We start from the raw sequence: 22,538 nt of genomic DNA, 5'->3' as shown, positions 1-22,538 counted from the left end.
AATCGATGCTGGCATCTGGCATGCTAATCGTTTGCTGGCAACTGGCGGGTTCATCGCTTGCTGGCAACTAGTTTGCTAATCGATGCTGGCATCTGGCATGCTAATCGTTTGCTGGCAACTGGCGGGTTCATCGCTTGCTGGCAACTAGTTTGCTAATCGATGCTGGCATCTGGCATGCTAATTGTTTGCTGGCAACTGGCGGGTTCATCGCTTGCTGGCAACTAGTGTGCTAAATGGTTGCTGACAACTAGCGCAATAATCGCTTTTTGGCAACTGCCGCACTGATCGCTAATTGACAACTGAAGGACAAGTGGTATAAAATGAATTATTAATCTACTTGTTCATTTACTGATAATATCTGCTTACTTTCTATTTTAACATGTTTTATCTACACTTCTGTTAAAATAAAATAATCACTTATTCTTCTGTTTCTTGGATGTTTTACATTAGTTTTGGATGATACCACAATTTTGGGTATCAATCCGATACCAAGTCGTTACAGGATCATACAATGGTCATATTCAAAGTCCTCATGTGTCCAGGGACATATTTCCTGAGTTTATAAACATAATATGATTTTTTTTAAACTAAAGAAGATGTTGTGATGACAAAAAATATCAATGTAATCATAGTAGTATGGACTAGATACGCTCCTGTACTTGGTATCATTACAGTGAATGTCAGGTGTAGATCCACCCATGGCATTTGTTTACATTTTGACGCCGGTGAGCTACGGTATGTAGTGCAGCATGTGTAGCTATTCCTCGTCCTGCAGGGATGATACTTATAAGCAACTTACTTTATTTGTCGCCATGGAGGCGAGGATTAGTGATTTAGAAGTAGCTAAAACACTGCAGACTGCGGATGGACTTTAGCTGCTAGCAGCTGCTAGGCTAGCAAATGGCAACCTAATCGCTTGTTGGCTGGCGCGCTAATCGCTCACTGACAGCTGACATGCTGACAACCAGAGCGCAAATCTCTAGCTATCTTAAATGCTTACGTGATTACATTAATACGTTTTATGTTTTTATTTTAGGGTGTCCATGCCAATGCCATTTCTAAACAACACTACAATGTGTTGGATCAAGTTTAATGTAATTTTAAAAGCATTTGTGGAAAAATAATATAGCGTGTATTTAAAAATATTTTAATTTGTTGAGAAATAATATAATGTGTATTAAAAACATTTCCATTTGTGGACAAATAATATGTATGTAAATGTCCAATCAATTACATATTTTACGCCCATCCCTGCACGACCTCTACGGACCCCTTGTTGAGACCACTGATTTAGTTTTGTTGACAGCTGGAAACTAAAACTGTAATGAAAGGTTTTCCAGTTTTAGCTGCATTGCAAATATGTACAATATATAATTAAACACACTTAGATATTAAAGAATCAATTGCATATTTGTAATATTATATGTCCGTCCCCCCAGTCTAGCTGAGGAGTTATTCCTAAAAGTGAAGAGGATGTTCGGTGATCCTCATCAGGCCACAGAAGACCTAAAAGCAGAGGTACTCACAACCTCCCAATTGTAACCCTTAAGATGAAATGTCCCATGACAAGTTGAACGATGAAATCATATTTCTGTGAACAATCCACCTTCCAAGATAAAAGGGAAGCTGTCGGACCAAGAGAGCAATCTCCAAGAGGCCCAAGATCTTCTTCACTCTGCCCGTGGGAAGACCAGGCTGGCTGGCTCGCTGGGTGACCAGAACCGAGCTAACCTCACAATCTTAGAGGTAAGCTTATTTTTAACACATGAATGCATAACACTGTGGGTCTTAAAACTTCTTTTAGTCTGTAATAGTGTTATCCCGATACCAATATTTTGGTACCGGTACCAAAATATATTTCTATACTTTTTGGTACTTTTTGATACTTTTCTAAATAAAGGGAACCACAAAAAAGTACATTATTGGCTTTATTTTAACAAAAAATCTTAGGGTACATTAAACATATGTTTCTTATTGCAAGTTTGTTCTTAAATAAAATAGTGAACATACAAGACAACTTGTCTTTTATTAGTAAGTAAACAAACAAAGGCTCCTAATTTAGTCTGCTGACGTATGCAGTAACATATTGTGTCATTTTCCATTCTATTATTTTGTCAAAATTATGAAGGACAAGTGGTATAAAATGAATTATTAATCTACTTGTTCATTTACTGATAATATCTGCTTACTTTCTATTTTAACATGTTTTATCTACACTTCTGTTAAAATGTAATAATCACTTATTCTTCTGTTGCTTGGATGTTTTACATAATTTTGGATGATACCACAATTTTGGGTATCAATCCGATACCAAGTCATTACAGGATCATACATTGGTCATATTCAAAGTCCTCATGTGTCCAGGGACATATTTCTTGAGTTTATAAACATAAAATGATTTTTTTTTAAACTAAAGAAGATGTTGTGATGACAAAAAATATCAATGTAATCATAGTAGTATCGACTAGATACGCTCCTGTACTTGGTATCATTACAGTGGATGTTAGGTGTAGATCCACCCATGGCATTTGTTTACATTGAGCTACGGTATGTAGTGAAGCATGTGTAGCTATTCCTCGTCCTGCAGGGATGATACTTATAAGCAACTTACTTTATTTGTCGCCATGGAGGCGAGGATTAGTGATTTAGAAGTAGCTAAAACACTGCAGACTGCGGATGGACTTTAGCTGCTAGCTAGCTAGCCATGTCTTAAAGCACCTCTTCCTGAGGGCGTTTCAGTGTTATAACTTCACCTTTAGCTTTAGTTTTTAAGCCAAAATGCGTTCGTTCTCCCTTTTCTGTCTACACACTGTGTCTGTTTGTAGGTACTCTGTGATTGTGCGCTGCCGAACATGCTCCTCTGCTAGCAAACCAGCAATGACACGACGTGACAACGAAGGGGGGGCGGGGGCGTGGGGGACCGGTACTTTTTAAAGGCGGTATAGTACCGAATATGATTCATTAATATCGCGGTACTATACTAGTACCGGTATACCGTACAACCCTAGTCAGTAATATAACTGATGTATATATGTTTGATTCCATGTGTCTCCTGTATTAAAATGTCATTAGTATAATTATATCCATACTTGCCAACCCTCCCGGATTTTCCGGGAGACTCACGAAATGCAGCGCCTCTCCCGAAAACCTCCCGGGACAAATTTTCTCCCGAAAATATCCCGAAATTCAGGCGGAGCTGGAGGCCACGCCCCCTCCAGCTCCATGCGGACCTGAGTGACGTGTCGACAGCCTGTTTTCACGTCCGCTTTCCCACAATATAAGCAGCGTGCCTGCCCAATCACATTATAACTGTAGAATGATCGAGGGCGAGTTCTTGGTTTCTTATGTGGGTTTATTGTTAGGCAGTTTCATTAACGTCCTCCCAGCGCGGCAACAACACACAACAACAGCAGTCACGTTTTCGTCTACCGTAAAGCAGTTTGTCTGCCGTAAACAGCAATGTTGTGACACTCTTAAACAGGACAATACTGCCATCTACTGTACATGCATATGTGGCAATAACATCTAGGGCTTTTAGAGAATGCACAACTGCGCACACAACAAGGAGATGAAGCAGAATGCATCATCAGAGAGGTTGTTCAGCATGGTTAGAAAAATAGTGACAGAGAATAGAACAAGGATGGACAATTCAACCCTTAACTCAACAATGAGTAGATGAGTGTGATGTGTAAATGTGTAAATGAACACTGAAATTCAAGTATTTCTCTTATTTATATATATATATATATATATATATATAGCTAGAATTCACTGAAAGTCAAGTATTTCTTATATATATATATATATATATATATATATATATAGCTAGAATTCACTGAAAGTCAAGTATTTCTTATATATATATATATATATATATATATATATATATATATATAGCTAGAATTCACTAAAAGTCAAGTCTTTCTTTTATATATTTATATATATATATATATATATATATATATATATATATATATATATATATATATATATATATGAATGAAATACTTGACTTGGTGAATTCTAGCTGTAAATATACTCCTCCCCACTTAACCACGCCCCCCTCGACCACGCCCCCACCCCCCACCCCCACCTCCCGAAATCGGAGGTCTCAAGGTTGGCAAGTATGATTATATCATTACAGAACATGAACACTCTTTCAATTAAGTGACGGGTTTTTTTGGCGGTAAATTTCAACAATATACTGTACATCTAAAATGGTGTTTCTTAATCATAAGGCCAGGGCCCATTGTTGCGAGACGTGTATAAAGATAGTATGGCCAACTAGGTTTCAGGCGATCTCACGTGACTACAGGGCGCCATGACTGCTAACTGTGAGCTCATGCTATTTAATTCCTCGTTAGTTTTTCAACGGGTAAAAATGCCCTGTTGTGCAGCATGGGGTTGCTCCACCCGCGAGAATTGTAGAACGTTTCACACTGCTTTCCCAACAACCCGGAAAGAAGTATAGAAAGTGAAGGAACACTGGAGAACCAGCGATTACAGCGTCTTCTGGGAGGTAAACACACGACACAACGTCTGCGTTTTGTTCAGGAGAGAACACACAGAAGCTAAAACAAGAAATGAGCAAATTAAAAAGATAGTTTGACAAAAACAGACTATCTTTGAGTCTTAGTAAAATAGAACAATGCGATTCCGTAACAACAGAAGAGTAAGTCAAATACAAATAGACGGAAATTTAAAGAAAATAGATGACAAAATGAACTGGAAATCGTAAAAAAGAAGTACGTCAATAATAAATAATGCAAAATATGTTACGGACAAAAAAATCTCTCCATATTCTCCACTGCTCGCCAGTTTTGCCATATCTGAATTATTGTGCAGAAATATAGGGAAATAAGTACAAAAGTACACTTATTCACTTAGCATGTTACAAAAAAGAAAGATGAGTTGTAATAATACATGATTGACACATACAGTGATTACAAATACTTTAGAGGCAGACACCACAGTTGACATACTTCACACAAAAGTAATCATTTCTCTGTGATTTTTGGTCCAAAATGAATGAAGATTTTGACACAATGAGGGCAATAAGTTATTTTTGTTGGTAGTTTTGTTTATTTATTACGTTTATTGCGCCGACAAGTGTGTGTTAGAGTGCCTGCTGGTCACAAAACAGTGCAGGGACGTAGCAGCAGAGTGCGTCAAATATGGCTGCAACCCCTCCTGCTCCGGCCCGGCTGCACCAAATGATAATATAAATACATTTAATAAAGTCAAATACAAATAAAGCAACAAGAGAAGTATCCTACACTTCTCTTTTGTAAAGTAAATCTGAACAGCCGATATGGGCATCTACATCTACTATATGATTTGCCTGAGAAGCTGGACAGGACAAAAAAAAAAAAAAAAAAAAAAAAAAAAATATGGCTGCAAAATTCTACTTTGATGAAATAAAAGCATGTTTTGTTGTAAGTTTATGAGCTGGAGTATGTTTAGAACTCTATATAGATGTAATATTTTGGTTTATTTCATCAGAAACTCTTAAGTCAAAACGACAGTAATTGCATGCAACCGGGCACACGTCCTTAGTAGCAGTAATGGCGCCTGTTGTTTAGTTGGCCATACTCTCATTATACACGACTCTGCCATTGTTGGGCCGTGAGCGCCCCCTAGATTCCATCCATCCATTTCCTACCGCTTGGAGTGGAGCCTATCACAGCTGAACTCGGACAGAAGGTGTAAAATATAGTATATTTGATTAGTATTAATTTTTGTAATCAGTCTGACCTAAGCTTTGATAATCATTGTGATTAACGCATGATTTCATGTCATTTGACAAGGTTTTTACTGTTAAACTGTAAGTAGGTTATATATAATTATTGAATACGAATAAAATCAAGAGTAATATTACTAATTCACTGTTAGTATTTGAGTGAGTTCCGGGCCCCTCTGTCGGGGAAAAGTTGGGCCCAGAGGTCAAAAAGGTTAAGAACCCTGGTCTGAAACAATATAAACAGTAGTATTTCAACATTGCAACTTCATTCTTTTGTTTTGTAAATTATTTTGCATAAATAGGAGACAAGAGAGGTAGTATTACTGATCATTAAAATATAATTGTTTCCACTTACATGTGGAAATGCCAAGCTATTGCCATCTTAATTTTTAGACACAGGAAAACTGGGAAAAAAAATAAGCAAGTGTGCATTTTTGAATTAAGTGTTATACAGTGGAACCTAGCGGCCGAAATGAGTTTCCTCCGCCGGGTGGCGGGGCTCTCCCTTAGAGATAGGGTGAGAATCTCTGCCATCCGGGAGGAGCTCAAAGTAAAGCCGCTGCTCCTCCACATCGAGAGGAGCCAGATGAGGTGGTTCGGGCATCTGGTCAGGATGCCACCCGAACGCCTCCCTAGGGAGGTGTTTAGGGCACGTCCGACCGGTAGGAGGCCGCGAGGAAGACCCAGGACACGTTGGGAAGACTATGTCTCCCGGCTGGCCTGGGAACACCTCGGGGTCCCACAGGAAGAGCTGGACGAAGTGGCTGGGGAGAGGGAAGTCTGGGCTTCCCTGCTTAGGCTGCTGCCCCCGCGACCCGACCTCGGATAAGCGGAAGAAGATGGATGGATGGATGGACAGTGGAACCTTGATGTACAAACTTAATTGGTTCTTGAACATCATTTGTAAATTAAAAAGTGTGTATAGTGAGGCAAATGTCTCTATAAGTAACAGTGTAAATATGAACCAGTACTGTATATCACACAAACATAACAAGGCGGTGATGAATTATGACGACAAGCTGCTGTCCTGTGTATGCGCCGCTCTGGCAACACACGCACACATAGAGAAGTCTCTTTGTTGTCCTCACAAACGATCAGAAATCATAAAAAACAACCATATTGTTACAATAATAAATGTTTATAAAAGTAAAATCCACCCACATAAACATCGGCAGAGGAGCTGAAGAGAAAGCAGCAGACAGGAGGAGAAAAGTAGTTGGTGGCGTGCGTGAGTGCGCGAGAGGTGGTGTCTTTTCCTCCTCTGTGAAATAAGTGTGCTCTGGCATTTTTTCCAGAAAAGTCCGGTCTCGTCGCAATTAAAACTTACTGTGGTACAAAGCCTTCCATCATACTTGCCAACCCTCCCGAATTTTCCGGGAGACTCCCGAAATTCAGCGCCTCACCCGAAAACCTCCCGGTACAAATATTCTCCCGAAAATCTCCCGATTTTCAGCCGGAGCTGGAGGCCACGCCCCCTCCAGCTCCATGCGGACCTGAGTGAGGACAGCCTTTTTTCACGATGGGAGGACAACAGGGTGACAAGAACTAAATCATCCAGACTAGAGATACATTGTATTATTATGTTTATCTTACCTAAATATATTTATTAATTAAAAAAAAAAAACTAAATACATTTTTACTATATTTTGCTAAAAACATCAAAATTAATTGTATTTATATTTGTATTTTTTCTGACTCCTTATTACATCCAGCCGTAGAATTATACCGGTACATTGAAATAAACATATTTGAAATAATTAATTTTAAATTATCATAATAATTCATTTAAAATGACCATATTTAATTATCAAAACAATTGCTTGTTTATCAACAACTTTAGCATTTTATTCATTACATTTTGAAGCTCTCAGAAGCCAAGTTATGTTATATTCATGTTATATTTATGCAAGTTTGAAGTATCAATTATCTAAACACAGTTTTGTTTGCATATATTCAGGATGTATATGTATATATATATATATATATATATATATATATATATATATATATATATATATATATATATATATGAAATACTTGGTGAATTCTAGCTGTCAATATACTCCTCCCCTCTTAACCACGCCCCGCCCCACCCCCGACCACGCCCCCACCCCCCACCTCCCGAAATCAGAGGTCTCAAGGTTGGCAAGTATGCCTTCCATACTTGTGAGCGCCACTAATGTACTCCTCGCAAATAGTCTTTTTGGGACTCGTATTTTCTTAGCAAAATGGCCAAATCTTGTCAAAAAGGCGAAAAGAAACCCACAGAAATAAAGGCGCACGCACTACATTAGTGACTGTCAGTGTCCTCTGCAGCAAGTGATGTGGAGGGCTCCGCCTCTACAACAATGTTGCGCCCTGCTTTTTGCCCCGGAACACAAAATGAATGAAGCATTAATACACAGAGACATGGTTGGTTCGCACACAGAGGCACATTGGGCTCGATCTAAATGTTTGTAAATAGAGAAGTTTGTACATGGAGGTGCCACTGTACTGTAGTCCAACATATATTTCTTTCTCGAACATTTACACACAAGTTCTTATAACTCAATGCACGGTAAAGTCCTGTCAAATGTCCTGGGAAGTTCTTAAAGGGGAACATTATCACCAGACCTATGTAAGCGTCAATATATACCTTGATGTTGCAGAAAAAAGACCATATATTTTTTTAACCGATTTCCGAACTCTAAATGGGTGAATTTTGGCGAATTAAACGCCTCTCTGTTATTCGCTCTCGGAGTCACATCGGGAAGCAATCCGCCATTTTCTCACTTTCGTCGGTGTGTTGTCGGAGGGTGTAACAACACGAACAGGGACGGATTCAAGTTGCACCAGTGGCCCAAAGATGCGAAAGTGGCAAGAAATTGGACGAAATTTGTTCAAAATACGAGGGTGTGGGGAAAGCCGACGAAATGGTCAGTCGTTTGTTCCGCACACTTTACCGACGAAAGCTATGCTACGACAGAGATGGCAAGAATGTGTGGATATCCTGCGACACTCAAAGCAGATGCATTTCTATCGATAAAGACCCTAGCTTCTCTGGCCTGCTGACATCTACTCCAAAACTGGACAGATCAGCTTTCAGGAAAAGAGAGCGGATGAGGGTATGTCTACAGAATATATTAATTGATGAAAACTTTATTCATTACTCGCGGTTTCACGTAAATTATTATACATAAACTGTGTTTACCAATAATTTAGCTTAAAAACATTTATATTTTTCAATCATTCGAGTAGTCTTGTGTCATGCAGTATTTTGTGTCTATTTAGGTATGGTTAACCTGAGTGTTGAAATCGTGGAAAAATATATGTTCTTAGCGCGCCTGAAATGGGCTGTCTGCACTCTCAAAGTGCATGTTGTTGCCAAATGTATTTCATATGCTGTAAACCTAGTTCATAGGTGTTAGTTTCCTTTAATGCCAAACAAACACATACCAATCGTTGGTTAGAAGGCGATCGCCGAATTCGTCCTCGCTTTCTCCCGTGTTGCTGGCTGTCGTGTCGTTTTCGTCGGTTTCGCTTGCATACGGTTCAAACCGATATGGCTCAATGGCTTCAGTTTCTTCTTCAATTTCGTTTTCGCTACCTGCCTCCACACTACAACAATCCGTTTCAATACATGCGTAATCTGTTGAATCGCTTAAGCCGCTGAAATCCGAGTCTGAATCCGAGCTAACGTCGCTATACCTTGCTGTTCTATCCGCCATGTTTGTTTGTTTTGGCATCACTATGTGACGTCACAGGAAAATGGACGGGTGTATATAACGATGGTTAAAATCAGGCACTTTGAAGCTTTTTTTAGGGATATTGCGTGATGGGTAAAATTTTGAAAAAAACTTCCATCCATCCATCCATCCATTTTCTACCGCTTATTCCCTTTGGGGTCGCGGGGGGCGCTGGAGCCTATCTCAGCTACAATCGGGCGGAAGGCGGTGTACACCAAGTCGCCACCTCATCACAGGGCCAACACAGATAGACAGGCAACATTCACACTCACATTCGCACACTAGGGCCAATTTAGTGTTGCCAATCAACCTATCCCCAGGTGCATGTCTTTGGAGGTGGGAGGAAGCCGGAGTACCCGGAGGGAACCCACGCAGTCACGGGGAGAACATGCAAACTCCACACAGAAAGATCCCGAGCCTGGGATTGAACCCCAGACTACTCAGCACCTTCGTATTGTGAGGCAGAACTTAGAAAAATAAAATAAGCCACTGGGAACTGATTTTTAATGGTTTTAACCCTTCTGAAATTGTGATAATGTTCCCCTTTAAGTCTTCTGTTAAAAAATGCCACAGTCTTACTCATGTCATTAGGATGAGGGGGGAAAAAAAACATATTTTTTTTGTGCTCAGCGCTCTTTTTTTCATCAGGTTTAGGATGTGTGTGTCAAATGGGCGCCCTCTACAAGCGGGATACCATCAACCCTAAAGTGCTCACATCAATTGGATAAAAAAAACGAGTCAACCAGGAAATGGTCTGAGGAGTACTGTATTATTTGCTAAAAGTAGTTTAGCAAACACTCACCCACACACCACAAAAGAACATAAGTTCATCAACTGGGACCACTGTCTGACTCCCAATGCAATCAATAAGAACACTTCTCCAACATTATTTCACATGAAAAGTAGAAATAATAATGTTAACTGCACCAAAAGGGTCTCGGAAGTTAGAACCGCTACTGACCGGACGTCTGATCTTGATCTCGTCTTGCAGAGGAAACATTCTGCAGTCCTTGGGGTGAAGCAACAAGCACGAAAGGTCCTGGTCGAAGGAGAACATCTCCTGGATGACGCCAACCAGCTTTCAGACAACTTGAATAAGGAGTTAGAGGTACCGAATATGGTTGTCGGAGAAAAGTGCACAGACGTCTACAAGTTGTCTCTCTTTTGAAGGACGCAGAGGAGATGAGAAGAGACCTCAATCCTCTCCATGAGCAGCTGGAGGACAAAGTCCGTCACCTCACCGATGGATTAGGCGGCGGCAGCCTGGCTGGGCGTGTGCGGTCTGCCGAGGAGCACGCGCAGCAGCTGAATGAATCCGCCGCCATTTTGGACAGGTAAATGCACCTGTCGCGTCACAGAATTTGTGTCTTTGAGAAACTCATCCTTTACTTGTATTCCTTCAGAATTTTGGCTGAAGCGAAGAATCTGTCCTTCAACGCAACAGCCGCCTTTAAAGCTTACACAAACATTAAAGCCAACGTTGATGCAGCGGAGAAAGAGGCCAAGGCGGCCAAACAGAAGGCATCAGAAGCACTGGCAATGGTAAGAAGATGTGCATTCATCACACATTTAGCGGGGAAAATATGCAAGTATTTCATCACCTTTGTGGAGTGCACATGTTCTCTGTGTTTTCCTGCAAGCCTAATTTACGACTATAAATTGTCCATAAGTTTGAGTGTGAATAATTGTCTATATGAGCAACTGTGGTTTGAGTTATCTCACCCAAATGCATTTACTGTATATAAGAGGTAACTAGCTTATGTAGCTATTGCCACACTGAGCTGCTGCATCGCCTCTGAGTTGCTGAAAGTTTGTGTTCCATTATAAATAATGCCTTTCACTTGTATAGTAGAAGGTTGTGGCCATAAACCGAGAAGGTGGTCAACTTTGACATTCAACTTAGACCCGGGTATCGTGAGAAAGACACGAAAAGACGCTTGTTTGTATGTTTTTTTGGTTTATTTTGACCTGCGTGAGGATTATGATTATTTGTCAAAACGGGAAGATATAAACATCCCAGAAGTCGGCATCCCAGTGAGAGCAGACATTGTGCAGTAAGTGATTGTTTTATTACCGTGTTTTTCGGACCGTAAAACGCACCAGATTATAAAGCGCACTGACGATGAACGCATCTATTCAGGTATATTTTCATACACAAAGCACACTTGATTATAATACGCATCAAAGGGGTCATATTATGATTTTTTTCCCCCTGACATTTAAAACACTTCCTTGTGGTCTTCATAACATGTAATTGTGTTTTTGTGGTCAAAATGTTGCATGTATTACGTTTTACAGACCATCTACAATTTGCTTTCTGACCGTCTCTTCCAGATGCGTCGTTTTGTGGGTGGCTCCTATTTATATATAATCCTATTTACGTGCCTCCACTTCAACTGCGTCTTCTCCCCGCCATCTTTGTTGTAGTTTTTAGCACTTCCACAGCGAGTCTACTGACAAATATAAGTTAGAACTGTACGCTACTTTGTGACAACAGCGGAGGATTAATGCCCCACAACAAGAGTATAGAGAAAAAGAAGGAGCTTATTGACTACGGCGCGCACATATTTTTGGGACTTATGCACATCCTAAATACACACCAGCAGGTAACAATAGGCAAGAAAAGTTGGTTTTGCATAATATTGTGAAAAAATACACCAGATAATGTCTCCTAATAGGTGCCATTTTGGGGTCCTTGTACACACACCAAAACAATACTCGTATGTTGAAGCACAGTACGTCTGACTACGGTAGCTGTAATGCGGTGCGGTTTACCAAAATCGTACTAACAGATTTTGACAGAGTGCTGTGTGTAATGTTCTATTTTCTCAATGAAACATCTAAGTTTTGGGCCTGCCTGCTTGCTTCAATTTATTGAACAGGCTTCATTCAACCTGCAGTCCACACGTATCTCTTATGTGTGACTGCCATCTACTGGTCACACTAATCAATACACCATGTACCAAATAAAATGAGTTCGAGGTCAGTAAGCACAACCAGAATTAATGCATATTAATGTACACACACCAAAACAATACTCGTATGTTGAAGCACAGTACGTCTGACTACGATAGCTGCAATGCTCTAGGTTCCATCAAGCGGTGCGGTTTCGTAGCTTACCAAAATCGTACTAAAAGATTTTGACAGATTTTTGAGTGCTGTGTGTAATGTTCTATTTTCTCAATGAAACATCAAAGTTTTGGGCCTGCCTGCTTGCGTCAATTTATTGAACAGGCTTCATTCAACCTGCAGTCCACACGTATCTCTTATGTGTGACTGCCATCTACTGGTCACACTTATCAATACACTATGTACCAAATAAAATTAGTTCGAGGTCAGTAAGCACAACCAGAATTAATGCATATTAATGTACATGAGGCGCACCGAGTTATAAGGCGGACTGTTGATTTTTGAGAAAATGAAAGGATTTTAAGTGCGCCTTATAGTCCGAAAAATACAGTATGTTCGTTGTTTGTATTTCTTGTTTAGCACTTAACAATACTGCTACTTTACTTGATGGATCTGCTTATCAGTCAGCTTTTAAAACTTGTAGATCATGCACCTTATAATCAGGCTAAAAAATATAAGGCTCTAAATCATCATTTTTTGCAAGATAATCTTTGTTGTCTCTCATGAAGTCTACAATAATTAGAATTGTTGTTGTTGAAAGACATTTTATTTATGTATTTATTTATTTACAGACAGACATCATTTTGTATTACGGTAAAAAAAAATTTGATATCAGAGTCCGTTCTGCAAAAAGGTAATCCCGAGAAGCGCACAGTTTATGGACAGGGACCCACAGTTAAAATATACCTCATCATATTTGGATGGATATTTTATACAAAATACAGGACAATACAATTCCATAGCGAATGTCTTTGAAGTTAATGCGTTGCCATATTCTTAAAATGAGCAAGATTTGTAAATATTGCATGTTATTATGAATGTGCCTGTTACTGCATTACAAATATACTTACAGCATGTATGTAAAACATAGATGGAGGTTAGAGGGGGGACTTCAAAGGGGGTATGATGTAATGACTCCCATTACCTACATTGTTAGCTGACATTTGCTAGCTTTTATTACCTCATGTATTTATTTCAAATGTATTAAAAAAAAGCAAAACAACATAGGTCTTCTTGTCTAACATAATGATTGTAACTGATAGGTAAAATAAAAAATAAAAGTGCAGTTCCTCAAATGACCAATAAAATCCAGATGTCCTAAATTTGATACATTTTTCATTATTTAATTAGCATTTTTTGTTCCTGAAAATGACTCTGGCAATCGTTTATCATAATATAATAATAATTTTTTTTTGAGTAATGAATAGATAATTAAGTGTACATGGAATGCCCCCTTTCCATCGCCAGACTCAATATGTCGCTCCGGTATATACCGGTAAGCAACACCCACTAAATTTTAGAAGAAAAATATATTTTTTAGCATATTAGCTGCACCGGACTTTAAACCACAGATATTAATGTTGCGAAATGAGTTATTTATACAGAAACATTTTGTAAATGTTTATTTACATATCTCAATTGTTTGTCTGCAACACAGCAGTAAAACAGCTGATCAAACAAAACAGAAGTCATCGTCATGGACCCTGCTGGCTTTCCAATCAGCTAAACGGGTCGGTATAGCTCGGTTGGTAGAGTGGCCGTGCCAGCAACTTGAGGGTTGCAGGTTCGATCCCCGCTTCTGCCATCCTCGTCACTGCCGTTGTGTCCTTGGGCAAGACACTTTACCCACCTGCTCCCAGTGCCACCCACACTGGTTTAAATGTAACTTAGATATTGGGTTTCACTATGTAAAGCGCTTTGAGTCACTAGAGAAAAAGCGCTATATGAATATAATTCACTTCACTTCACTTCACTAAACAGACTCAATAACTAATGAATGAAGAATCCATACGAGTAAAAACGCTATGGACGAGTAGACTGAACGGCACTTGTACTTGCGGTTGAAAGCGCAGTCTAAATAAAAGGGCAATGTAGCACTGCAGCACCTGCAGTGAGCAGACTTCTCTAAAAGATGGCGCCATAGTAAAAACAATAATACACCTATTCAGTGTCTTTGCTTGTTTTTTGTTGTTGTTTTTTAAACTATTTGCATTGTAGCCATCAGTAAAATCCATAAATTAGCCGCACCGTTTTATAAGACGCAAGGTTCAAAGCGTAGGAAAAAAGTAGCATCTTAGAGCCCAGAATTTACGGTACTACCTCCAGTTTTCTGTAGGTGACGTAGGCAGGCATACATTTTGGAGCTAAAAGTGGGCGTTTCAAAATGTGCTGAAATTTATTAGAAAACAAGCTTAAAATTACTACTTGTAGACATAATTTTTAGGTTAAGAACTATGTTCCAATGTTGAGGGGCTCTTTAGTACTTTGTGCAAGAAGTACAGAAAAATAGAAGTACATCTAAACTCCAAGTATAAAGGAGTGTGCACGCTCAGCAAAGGAGGTGATGTGAGTGAGTGAGTTTTTGTCTCGCATGCAGTTAGACGACGGGACACTTCTGTACAGTCTGCACTTTGTATCAGTCACGGCTTAGTGATTCGTCTTCTACTTCCTTTTAATGTTTGTGTGTGAATTCCCATATCAGCACCTTCTTTTTTCCCCCACTTTTTGCTTCACCTTCATTCTCCCATCATCGTGTTTGATTTCCTCTTACTCCTATTTGCCTGCTGCCTTTGTACTTTTTGTGACCTCCTTGAAGTTACAACGTAATCCAGGAGACTCTTTCAGCTTTAGTTTTTTTTTTTACCACAATAACACCTTTAACTACTATATACAGGCCACATGGGGGGAACGTAACTAAATTACTTAGACCCAACTACAATATAGAGCAGTGGTTCTCAAATGGGGGTACGCGTACCCCTGGGGGTACTTGAAGGTATGCCAAGGGGTACGTGAGATTTTTTTTAAATATTCTAAAAATAGCAACAATTCAAAAATCCTTTATAAATATATTTATTGAATAATACTTCAACAAAATATGAATGTAAGTTCATAAACTGAACATCAAATCAAGTAGGCTATTCCATTCATTACAATGCAACAATGCAATATTCAGTGTTGACAGCTAGGTTTTTTTGTGGACATGTTCCATAAATATTGATGTTAAAGATTTTTTTTTTTTGAAGAAGAAATGTTTAGAGTTAAATTCATCAATCCAGATGGATCTCTATTACAATCCCTAAAGAGGGCACTTTAAGTTGATGATTACTTCTATGTGTAGAAATCTTTATTTATAATTGAATCACTTGTTTATTTTTCAACAAGTTTTTATTAATTTTTATCTTTTTTTCCAAATAGTTCAAGAAAGACCACTACAAATTAGCAATATTTTTGCACTGTTATACAATTTAATAAATCAGAAACTGATGACATAGTGCTGTATTTTACTTCTATATTTCTTTTTTTCAACCAAAAATGCTTTGCTCTGATTAGGGGGTACTTGAATTAAAAAAATGTTCACAGGGGGTACATCACTGAAAAAAGGTTGAGAACCTCTGATATAGAGTAAGAAGAAACGCTCTAAATTTGAGTACTCAACAATACCAATTTATGTGTGTTGATAAATATTGTTTTTGATAATACAATTATTTTTTTATTGCAACATTTAAAAATGAGCTGATTATGAGAACTGCTGTACACTTATCTTATTTATTTTTATCACATGTCTGAGTCATTTGCAAGTATGACATTAAGTTGCAGTTGCAAGTCCAAGACAGATGGCAGTAGTGTATAGTTTTTGGTGTCTTGGCTAGTTCAGTCTTTGCTGCGCCCTACAAAGTGTTAATAATATAAGTATTGCACTTATTATGCACCAGGTTGTAACACGCATCTTAGTTGTAGTTTTCTTGAACAAAATTGAAGGTGTTGAAATAAAAAAGATAAAATCCCTAATGCTAATTAGTAGCATGTCAATAGCAAAGCCAATGTATATTAGCATCAATTTAGCGCATTTCTGGAAAACTGGAACCTTACTTTACTTTACGTTTTTTGAGTCGGTTTCTTTGTTGGCATTTAAAATTTCAATATTACCTAGAGGTAGTTTGGCAGAGTCCGCTCTAAGTGCTGCTGTGGTGATTGCCAAGGGCGAATTTATAAACCGGCTGAATCGGCAACTGGGCGTGACGTCACCCGCAACCCAGATGCCGAAACATGGCACATTTGGATTTACAGGAAACGGTTGGACAGGCGGGATTCGGTCTTTGCCAAAAAAAATTACCGGATTCGGTAGCCGTTCCTACTCTAGATAATACAGTATGTCCTAAAAAAAAAGATACTTAACCAACAGGAAGTAATACGTGAAGCAAGGCGAACGCATGTCTGCAGCTCTTAATATATTTTGTGGCATACCCCAGGGATCAATACCGGGACCCCATTTTTAAAATCTTTGTACAAAAAACAGAATCTGTAAAGTAACAAAGGTCTTAAAGTTAGTACTGTTTGCAGATGATATGCCCGAGAGAACACACAAACTACTGCTACTACACATAGGTTAATACAAATAACAAAAATAAACGAATAAATCCAAGAGTTGTATTGACAATAACAGACTATCCTTGAATCTAAATAAAATAAATAGTGCTATTTAGTAACAGCAGAAGAGGAAGTCAAGCACAAGTACAAATAGACTGACCAGACATTGAAAGAGCAAAAGAAACCAAATGTATAGGTTAAAATAAAATTAACTATACATTTCATATAAAAACATAGGGTGGCCAGAAATACAGTACTTCAAAAATAAATAAAGCTATATATAATAATATAAAAATAACTCCATATTCTCTGCTGCTCGCTCGTGTTACCATATCCGAGTTATTGTGCCGACAAATGGGGAAATAACTACAAAATTAATTCACTAACCGTGTAACAAAAAAGATCAGTTAGATTAATACATAATGTTGGATATAGAGAACAAACAAACCCTTTATTTATTGACTCCAAAATATAATTTGCAAACAGCTAAAATTATGCACAAAACAAACTTGAACTTGCAACCCAAGAATGTACAACAATTCTTCTCAACAAAAGAGGAGAAATATAATTTTAGGGGTAAATGTAACTTCATACATCTGTATGCACGTACAACACTTCTAACCTTTAGTATATCAGTATGTGGAATTAAATTATAGAATGGATTAAGCAAAGGAGTCAAAATACTAATATGATCTAGTTTAAGAAACTGTTCAAACTCAGTGTTTACAAAAACCAAGAGAGAAGAATCTTGATAACCATCTTGAACCTTATCGAAAAAATAAAGTTAAAGTTAAAGTTAAAGTACCAATGATTGTCACACACACACTAGGTGTGGCGAAATTATTCTCTGCATTTGACCCATCACCCTTGATCACCCCCTGGGAGGTGAGGGGAGCAGTGGGCAGCAGCGGTGGCTGCGCCCGGGAATCATTTTGGTGATTTAACCCCCAATTCCAACCCTTGATGCTGAGTGCCAAGCAGGGAGGTAATGGGTCCCATTTTTAAAGTCTTTGGTATGACTCGGCCGGGATTTGAACTCCCAACCTACCGATCTCAGGACGGACACTCTAACCACTAGGCCACTGAGTAGAGTCTTATTCATATAATGTAAACAACTATTTATTCATGAGAACTTTGATTATTTATGTATTTACTTGTTTGTGTTGCAAATTGAACACAGTAAGTGAACAAATGGGGTTCCAATCGCTGTGAAACAAAAACAGGTTGGATTGGATAAGCTCTGCTTCTTCCTACTCCTTTTCGTACTGTACATGTTGTAATAAGAAACTGGAAATATATGATTTACTCTGTATATAGTGTCTTCAAATAGTCTACAATAAAAAGATACATACACTTGCTGTTTGATAATACTGAGTGACTTATTTTAATGGACAGTAATTTTCTTAAATAAAAAATGTCAGACAGTGTGTCGCTGTGCTTGCGCATTACGTACTTACCAAGTGTCATGACCAGTCATGTCTTGTTTTGAGTTTGATGGTGTTTTAGTCGCTGTCTGACGCTCTTATTTTGGCTGCACTTCCTGTTCTGTGTCTGTTCACCTGCAGTGACTTTACTCCTGCCTCTGTGGGGTGCCTCCACGCACCTGCTTTTAATGAACAATCTAGTCTGTTTAAGTTGAGCCATGGCTGATTTCTGACATTGTGTATTGTATACATGCGTCTTCTGAGAGGTAAACTGTTTTGCTGCTCTTCAAGCATTGTTAGTTTACATTGAAACCTCTTTTAGTTCTTCTGTAGTTGCATAGTCTTTCCTATGCTCTTGTGTTTTTTAGTCTAAGCTTAAATACCTTTTTACCTGCACATTGGGAACATGACAACCACTGTTCCAACGCGACCTGAGCGTCACACCAAGGTGGAAGAAAAAGTAATTCCCACCAATCACGTCTCATTAAGACAAGATATCAATGAATTAATTACTTCACATTTTGTTCCTGTTAAATATATACATTATCTTGAATCACTAAAGCAGGGGTCTCCTAACTACGGATCCGGCCTGCCAGCTTCCACAATTTGGCTGTGTGTGTGTGTGTGTGTGTGTGTGTGTGTGTGTGTGTGTGTGTGTGTGTGTGTGTGTGTGTGTGTGTGTGTGTGTGTGTGTGTGTGTGTGTGTGTGTGTGTGTGTGTGTGTGTGTGTGTGTGTGTGTGTGTGTGTGTGTGTGTGTGTGTGTGTGTGTGTGTGTGTGTGTGTGTGTGTGTGTGTGTGTGTGTGTGTGTGTGTGTGTGTGTGTGTGTGTGTGTGTGTGTGTGTGCGTGCGTGTGCACGCGTGTGCACGTGCGTGCGTGTATATGTTCTGTCCAGTCGCTCAGGCAAACCATATTATTTATGTACATGCCCACATATTTTGTACAAATTTACTTTCAAAAAGAGAAGTGCGGGATACTTCTTTTGTGTCCTTATTTATATTTGACTTTAATAAATGTTTGCATATATTAGTATATTTATCGGTGCAGGAGGTAGGAGATGGGTGAAATTGTCGGGACAAATGGGTGACAAGACAACAAAAATATATATACTGTATATTAACAATATATATATTTATATGTATATTTGTATACATCTATATATTTGTATGTATGTATATGCGTATTCATATATGTCTAAATATACATGAAAAAAAAATATATATACATACATTTATACACATACATTTATACATGTTTATATATATATATATATATATATATATATATATATATATATTTTTTTTTTTTTTTTGCAAAATCTTCTAACCCAATTTTGGCCCGATTAAAAAAGTTTAGGAACCTTGAGCCTAAAGTATTAAAAGTATCGACATTTTGATTTTAGAATCGATAATGTAGCATAAATATCTGTTAACGGCAGTATCGATATTCAAGTATTCACTTTTAAAACACACTGTTGTTTCCACAAAGAATAAAAGTACAAATAACAAGTGAAAAGAAGTTAATGGTGTAGGAATAGTGTGAAGAGGTCCTGGAAAGCTTTTTCGGAATGTCACATAGCGATGTAAAGTGGTCAGTTGTTGAGTGGAAAGGTGATATGCAGATGGCTTCACCTTATTTTTATGCCAGATGAAAGACTATTTTCATGAGTGACTCCCCAATTTGTTTTTATTTTATTTTATGTGTGTGTGTGTAGGCTTTAGGCCCAGAGATTCCAGTGAAGGAGGAGGCTCAAGTTGCCCTCCAGAAGAGTCTGAGACTGCTGAACCAAGCCAAGCAACTTCATAATGATGTCAAAGGTAACGTGTGTGTGTGTGTGTGTGTGTGTGTGTGTGTGTGTGTGTGTGTGTGTGTGTGTGTGTGTGTGTGTGTGTGTGTGTGTGTGTGTGTGTGTGTGTGTGTGTGTGTGTGTGTGTGTGTGTGTGTGTGTGTGTGTGTGTGTGTGTGTGTGTGTGTGTGTGTGTGTGTGTGTGTGTGTGTGTGTGTGTGTGTGTGTGTGTGTGTGTGTGTGTGTGTGTGCGCGTGCGTAAACTGTGTAATGCATCAGAGATACTGCACATTCTATGCAAATGACCCGTAATAGCTTTCAAGTGGCATATGTTATTGTTACACAAGACACGTGTAACTATAATCACCCAAATTATTACTGCAACAGGTAAATGTAACCTTTTAAAATATTTTTTCCTCTGTATGTGTGTGTTGTAGATAATGCCCAGAGTGTTTCCGGGCTGAAGGGCCGAGTCAAAGCTGCAAGAGACAGAACCAAAGACCTGCTAAAAGCCATTAACGGAACCATGGCAACACTCACCGCTATGCCCAATGGTACAGTATGACTGCAGAATCACACTGTGTGTGCATGTATGTGCGTGTGTGTGTGTCTATGAGAGCCCCGACATGACAGTGAATCAATACAAGCGCCTGAATGGAGTTCAGTTGCTCTTCTAAATTCAACTTGACACATGTCAGTGCTCAGAGGTTGTGGAGCCTGCATGATAGACACCATTAGCCTTGTAGCAGCTCGCTCGTAAACAATCCCATGTAACTGCTGGAACGCATCCAGAACTGCAAATGCGTGACAGTCAGAAATGAACCCAGCGCTCTCGTAAGTTCAAATCACTTTGAGTGACTCTACAAGTCGTAATCATGAACCAATCTTCTTCAAACTCTTTTTGCTCATTAACGAGGCCTTATTATATCTCTGAAGGACATCTCACCCACCATGGCTGTGATAGCCGGGATTCTTATTTCAGTCACATTTTTCAATTTTCTTTAGACCTTCAGGGGAAAATGTTATATTCCAAAGTAAGAAACTGATGGATTTTTCCCTTTATCAGATGACAAACCACATTTTGGTGTGCCAAAAAATGGGCCTCCACTAACATGGAAGGGGCTTTTCTTGTTACAAGATTAAATAAGAACAACTCATTAAATAGATCAATTAATACATGAATAACTAAAATAATAATTAATAAAATGTCTAAAATATATCATTTAATTTAATTTATTTAATAATTAATATTTATACATTCACATATGTAATAAAAATATATATACTGTATATCATTTTCTATATAGAACGCATGAATTTACTAATTCTGGAAAAAAATAATACCATTATAATTTACAATATTATTGAGTTCATTAAAATGTTATTGATTGAGTTATATTATTTCCATATTAACATTTTTTATTTAATCAATCAACATTATTTAGGCTCCTTAAAACAAAAAGTCTCTCTTAAAATGCTATGGAGTGCAGTTTAATAATACATATTAACATATTTACAGTTATTATATATGCATTCTACATAGTCAATTGTATAGAAACAATTTACTAGTTCTGAAATAAATATTTCAAAAATACAATAATATTGTATTTATTAAAATGCAATTAATTGATTTGTAATATTTCAATATTTTTTAGGATTGTTTAATGTAATTAACATTATTTACGTTTAAAAAGGTATCCCTTAAAAAATGCTATAGTGTGCAAAAAAAAAAAAAAAAATTGTAAAAAAAAAATATATATATATATATATATATGTATATATATGTATATATATATATATATTTAAAGTTATTTTATGTGCATTCTATATACAATATATAATTGTATAGAAAATATTTACTAATTCTGAAAAAAATTACTGAATACATTTAATAATTAATATTTATATATTTACAGTCACTATACATGCATTCTATATAGTCAATTATATAGAAACTATTTACTAATTTTGAAAAAAATTAATTCAATAATATTGTATTCATTAAAATGCAATTAATTGAAACATATTATTTCAACATTTATTCAAATTTTTTATGTAATAATTAATATTTAGGCTCTTAAGGAAAGTAAACTGCTATGGACTACAATTTAATAATATATATTTATAGTTCTTATATAAGCATTCTATATAAATATTTGTATCAAAACGATTTACTGATTCTGAAAAAATATTAAGTACAATAATATTTTATTCATTAAACTACAATTAATTGAAACATTTTAACATCTATTCAAATATTTTCATGTAATTAACATTTAAGCTCTCAAAGTACTATATGTCTTAAAATGCTATGGAGTAAAATTTCATGATATATATTAATACGTCTTATATAAGCATTCTACATA

At 37.6% G+C, this 22,538-nt stretch overlaps 1 protein-coding gene across 4 annotated transcripts in view; it reads left to right on the top strand.

Annotated features, from left to right (window-relative positions):
* lama2 (laminin, alpha 2) overlaps positions 1–22,538 on the top strand; it is a 498,600-nt gene that overhangs the window by 383,608 nt on the left and 92,454 nt on the right. For all 4 annotated transcript variants that reach the window (XM_061987117.2, XM_061987118.2, XM_061987116.2 and 1 more), the window contains exons 40-46: positions 1,440–1,518; positions 1,615–1,746; positions 10,457–10,573; positions 10,636–10,799; positions 10,869–11,007; positions 20,101–20,203; positions 20,610–20,726. In XM_061987117.2, the coding sequence (XP_061843101.2) occupies positions 1,440–1,518; positions 1,615–1,746; positions 10,457–10,573; positions 10,636–10,799; positions 10,869–11,007; positions 20,101–20,203; positions 20,610–20,726 (851 nt within the window). The remainder of the gene's footprint in view (positions 1–1,439; positions 1,519–1,614; positions 1,747–10,456; positions 10,574–10,635; positions 10,800–10,868; positions 11,008–20,100; positions 20,204–20,609; positions 20,727–22,538) is intronic.

Source organism: Nerophis lumbriciformis, linkage group LG26 (genome assembly GCF_033978685.3).
Source record: "Nerophis lumbriciformis linkage group LG26, RoL_Nlum_v2.1, whole genome shotgun sequence".
Classification (NCBI taxonomy): Eukaryota; Metazoa; Chordata; class Actinopteri; order Syngnathiformes; family Syngnathidae; genus Nerophis; species Nerophis lumbriciformis.
This window is presented reverse-complemented; position numbering and strand designations above follow the sequence as displayed.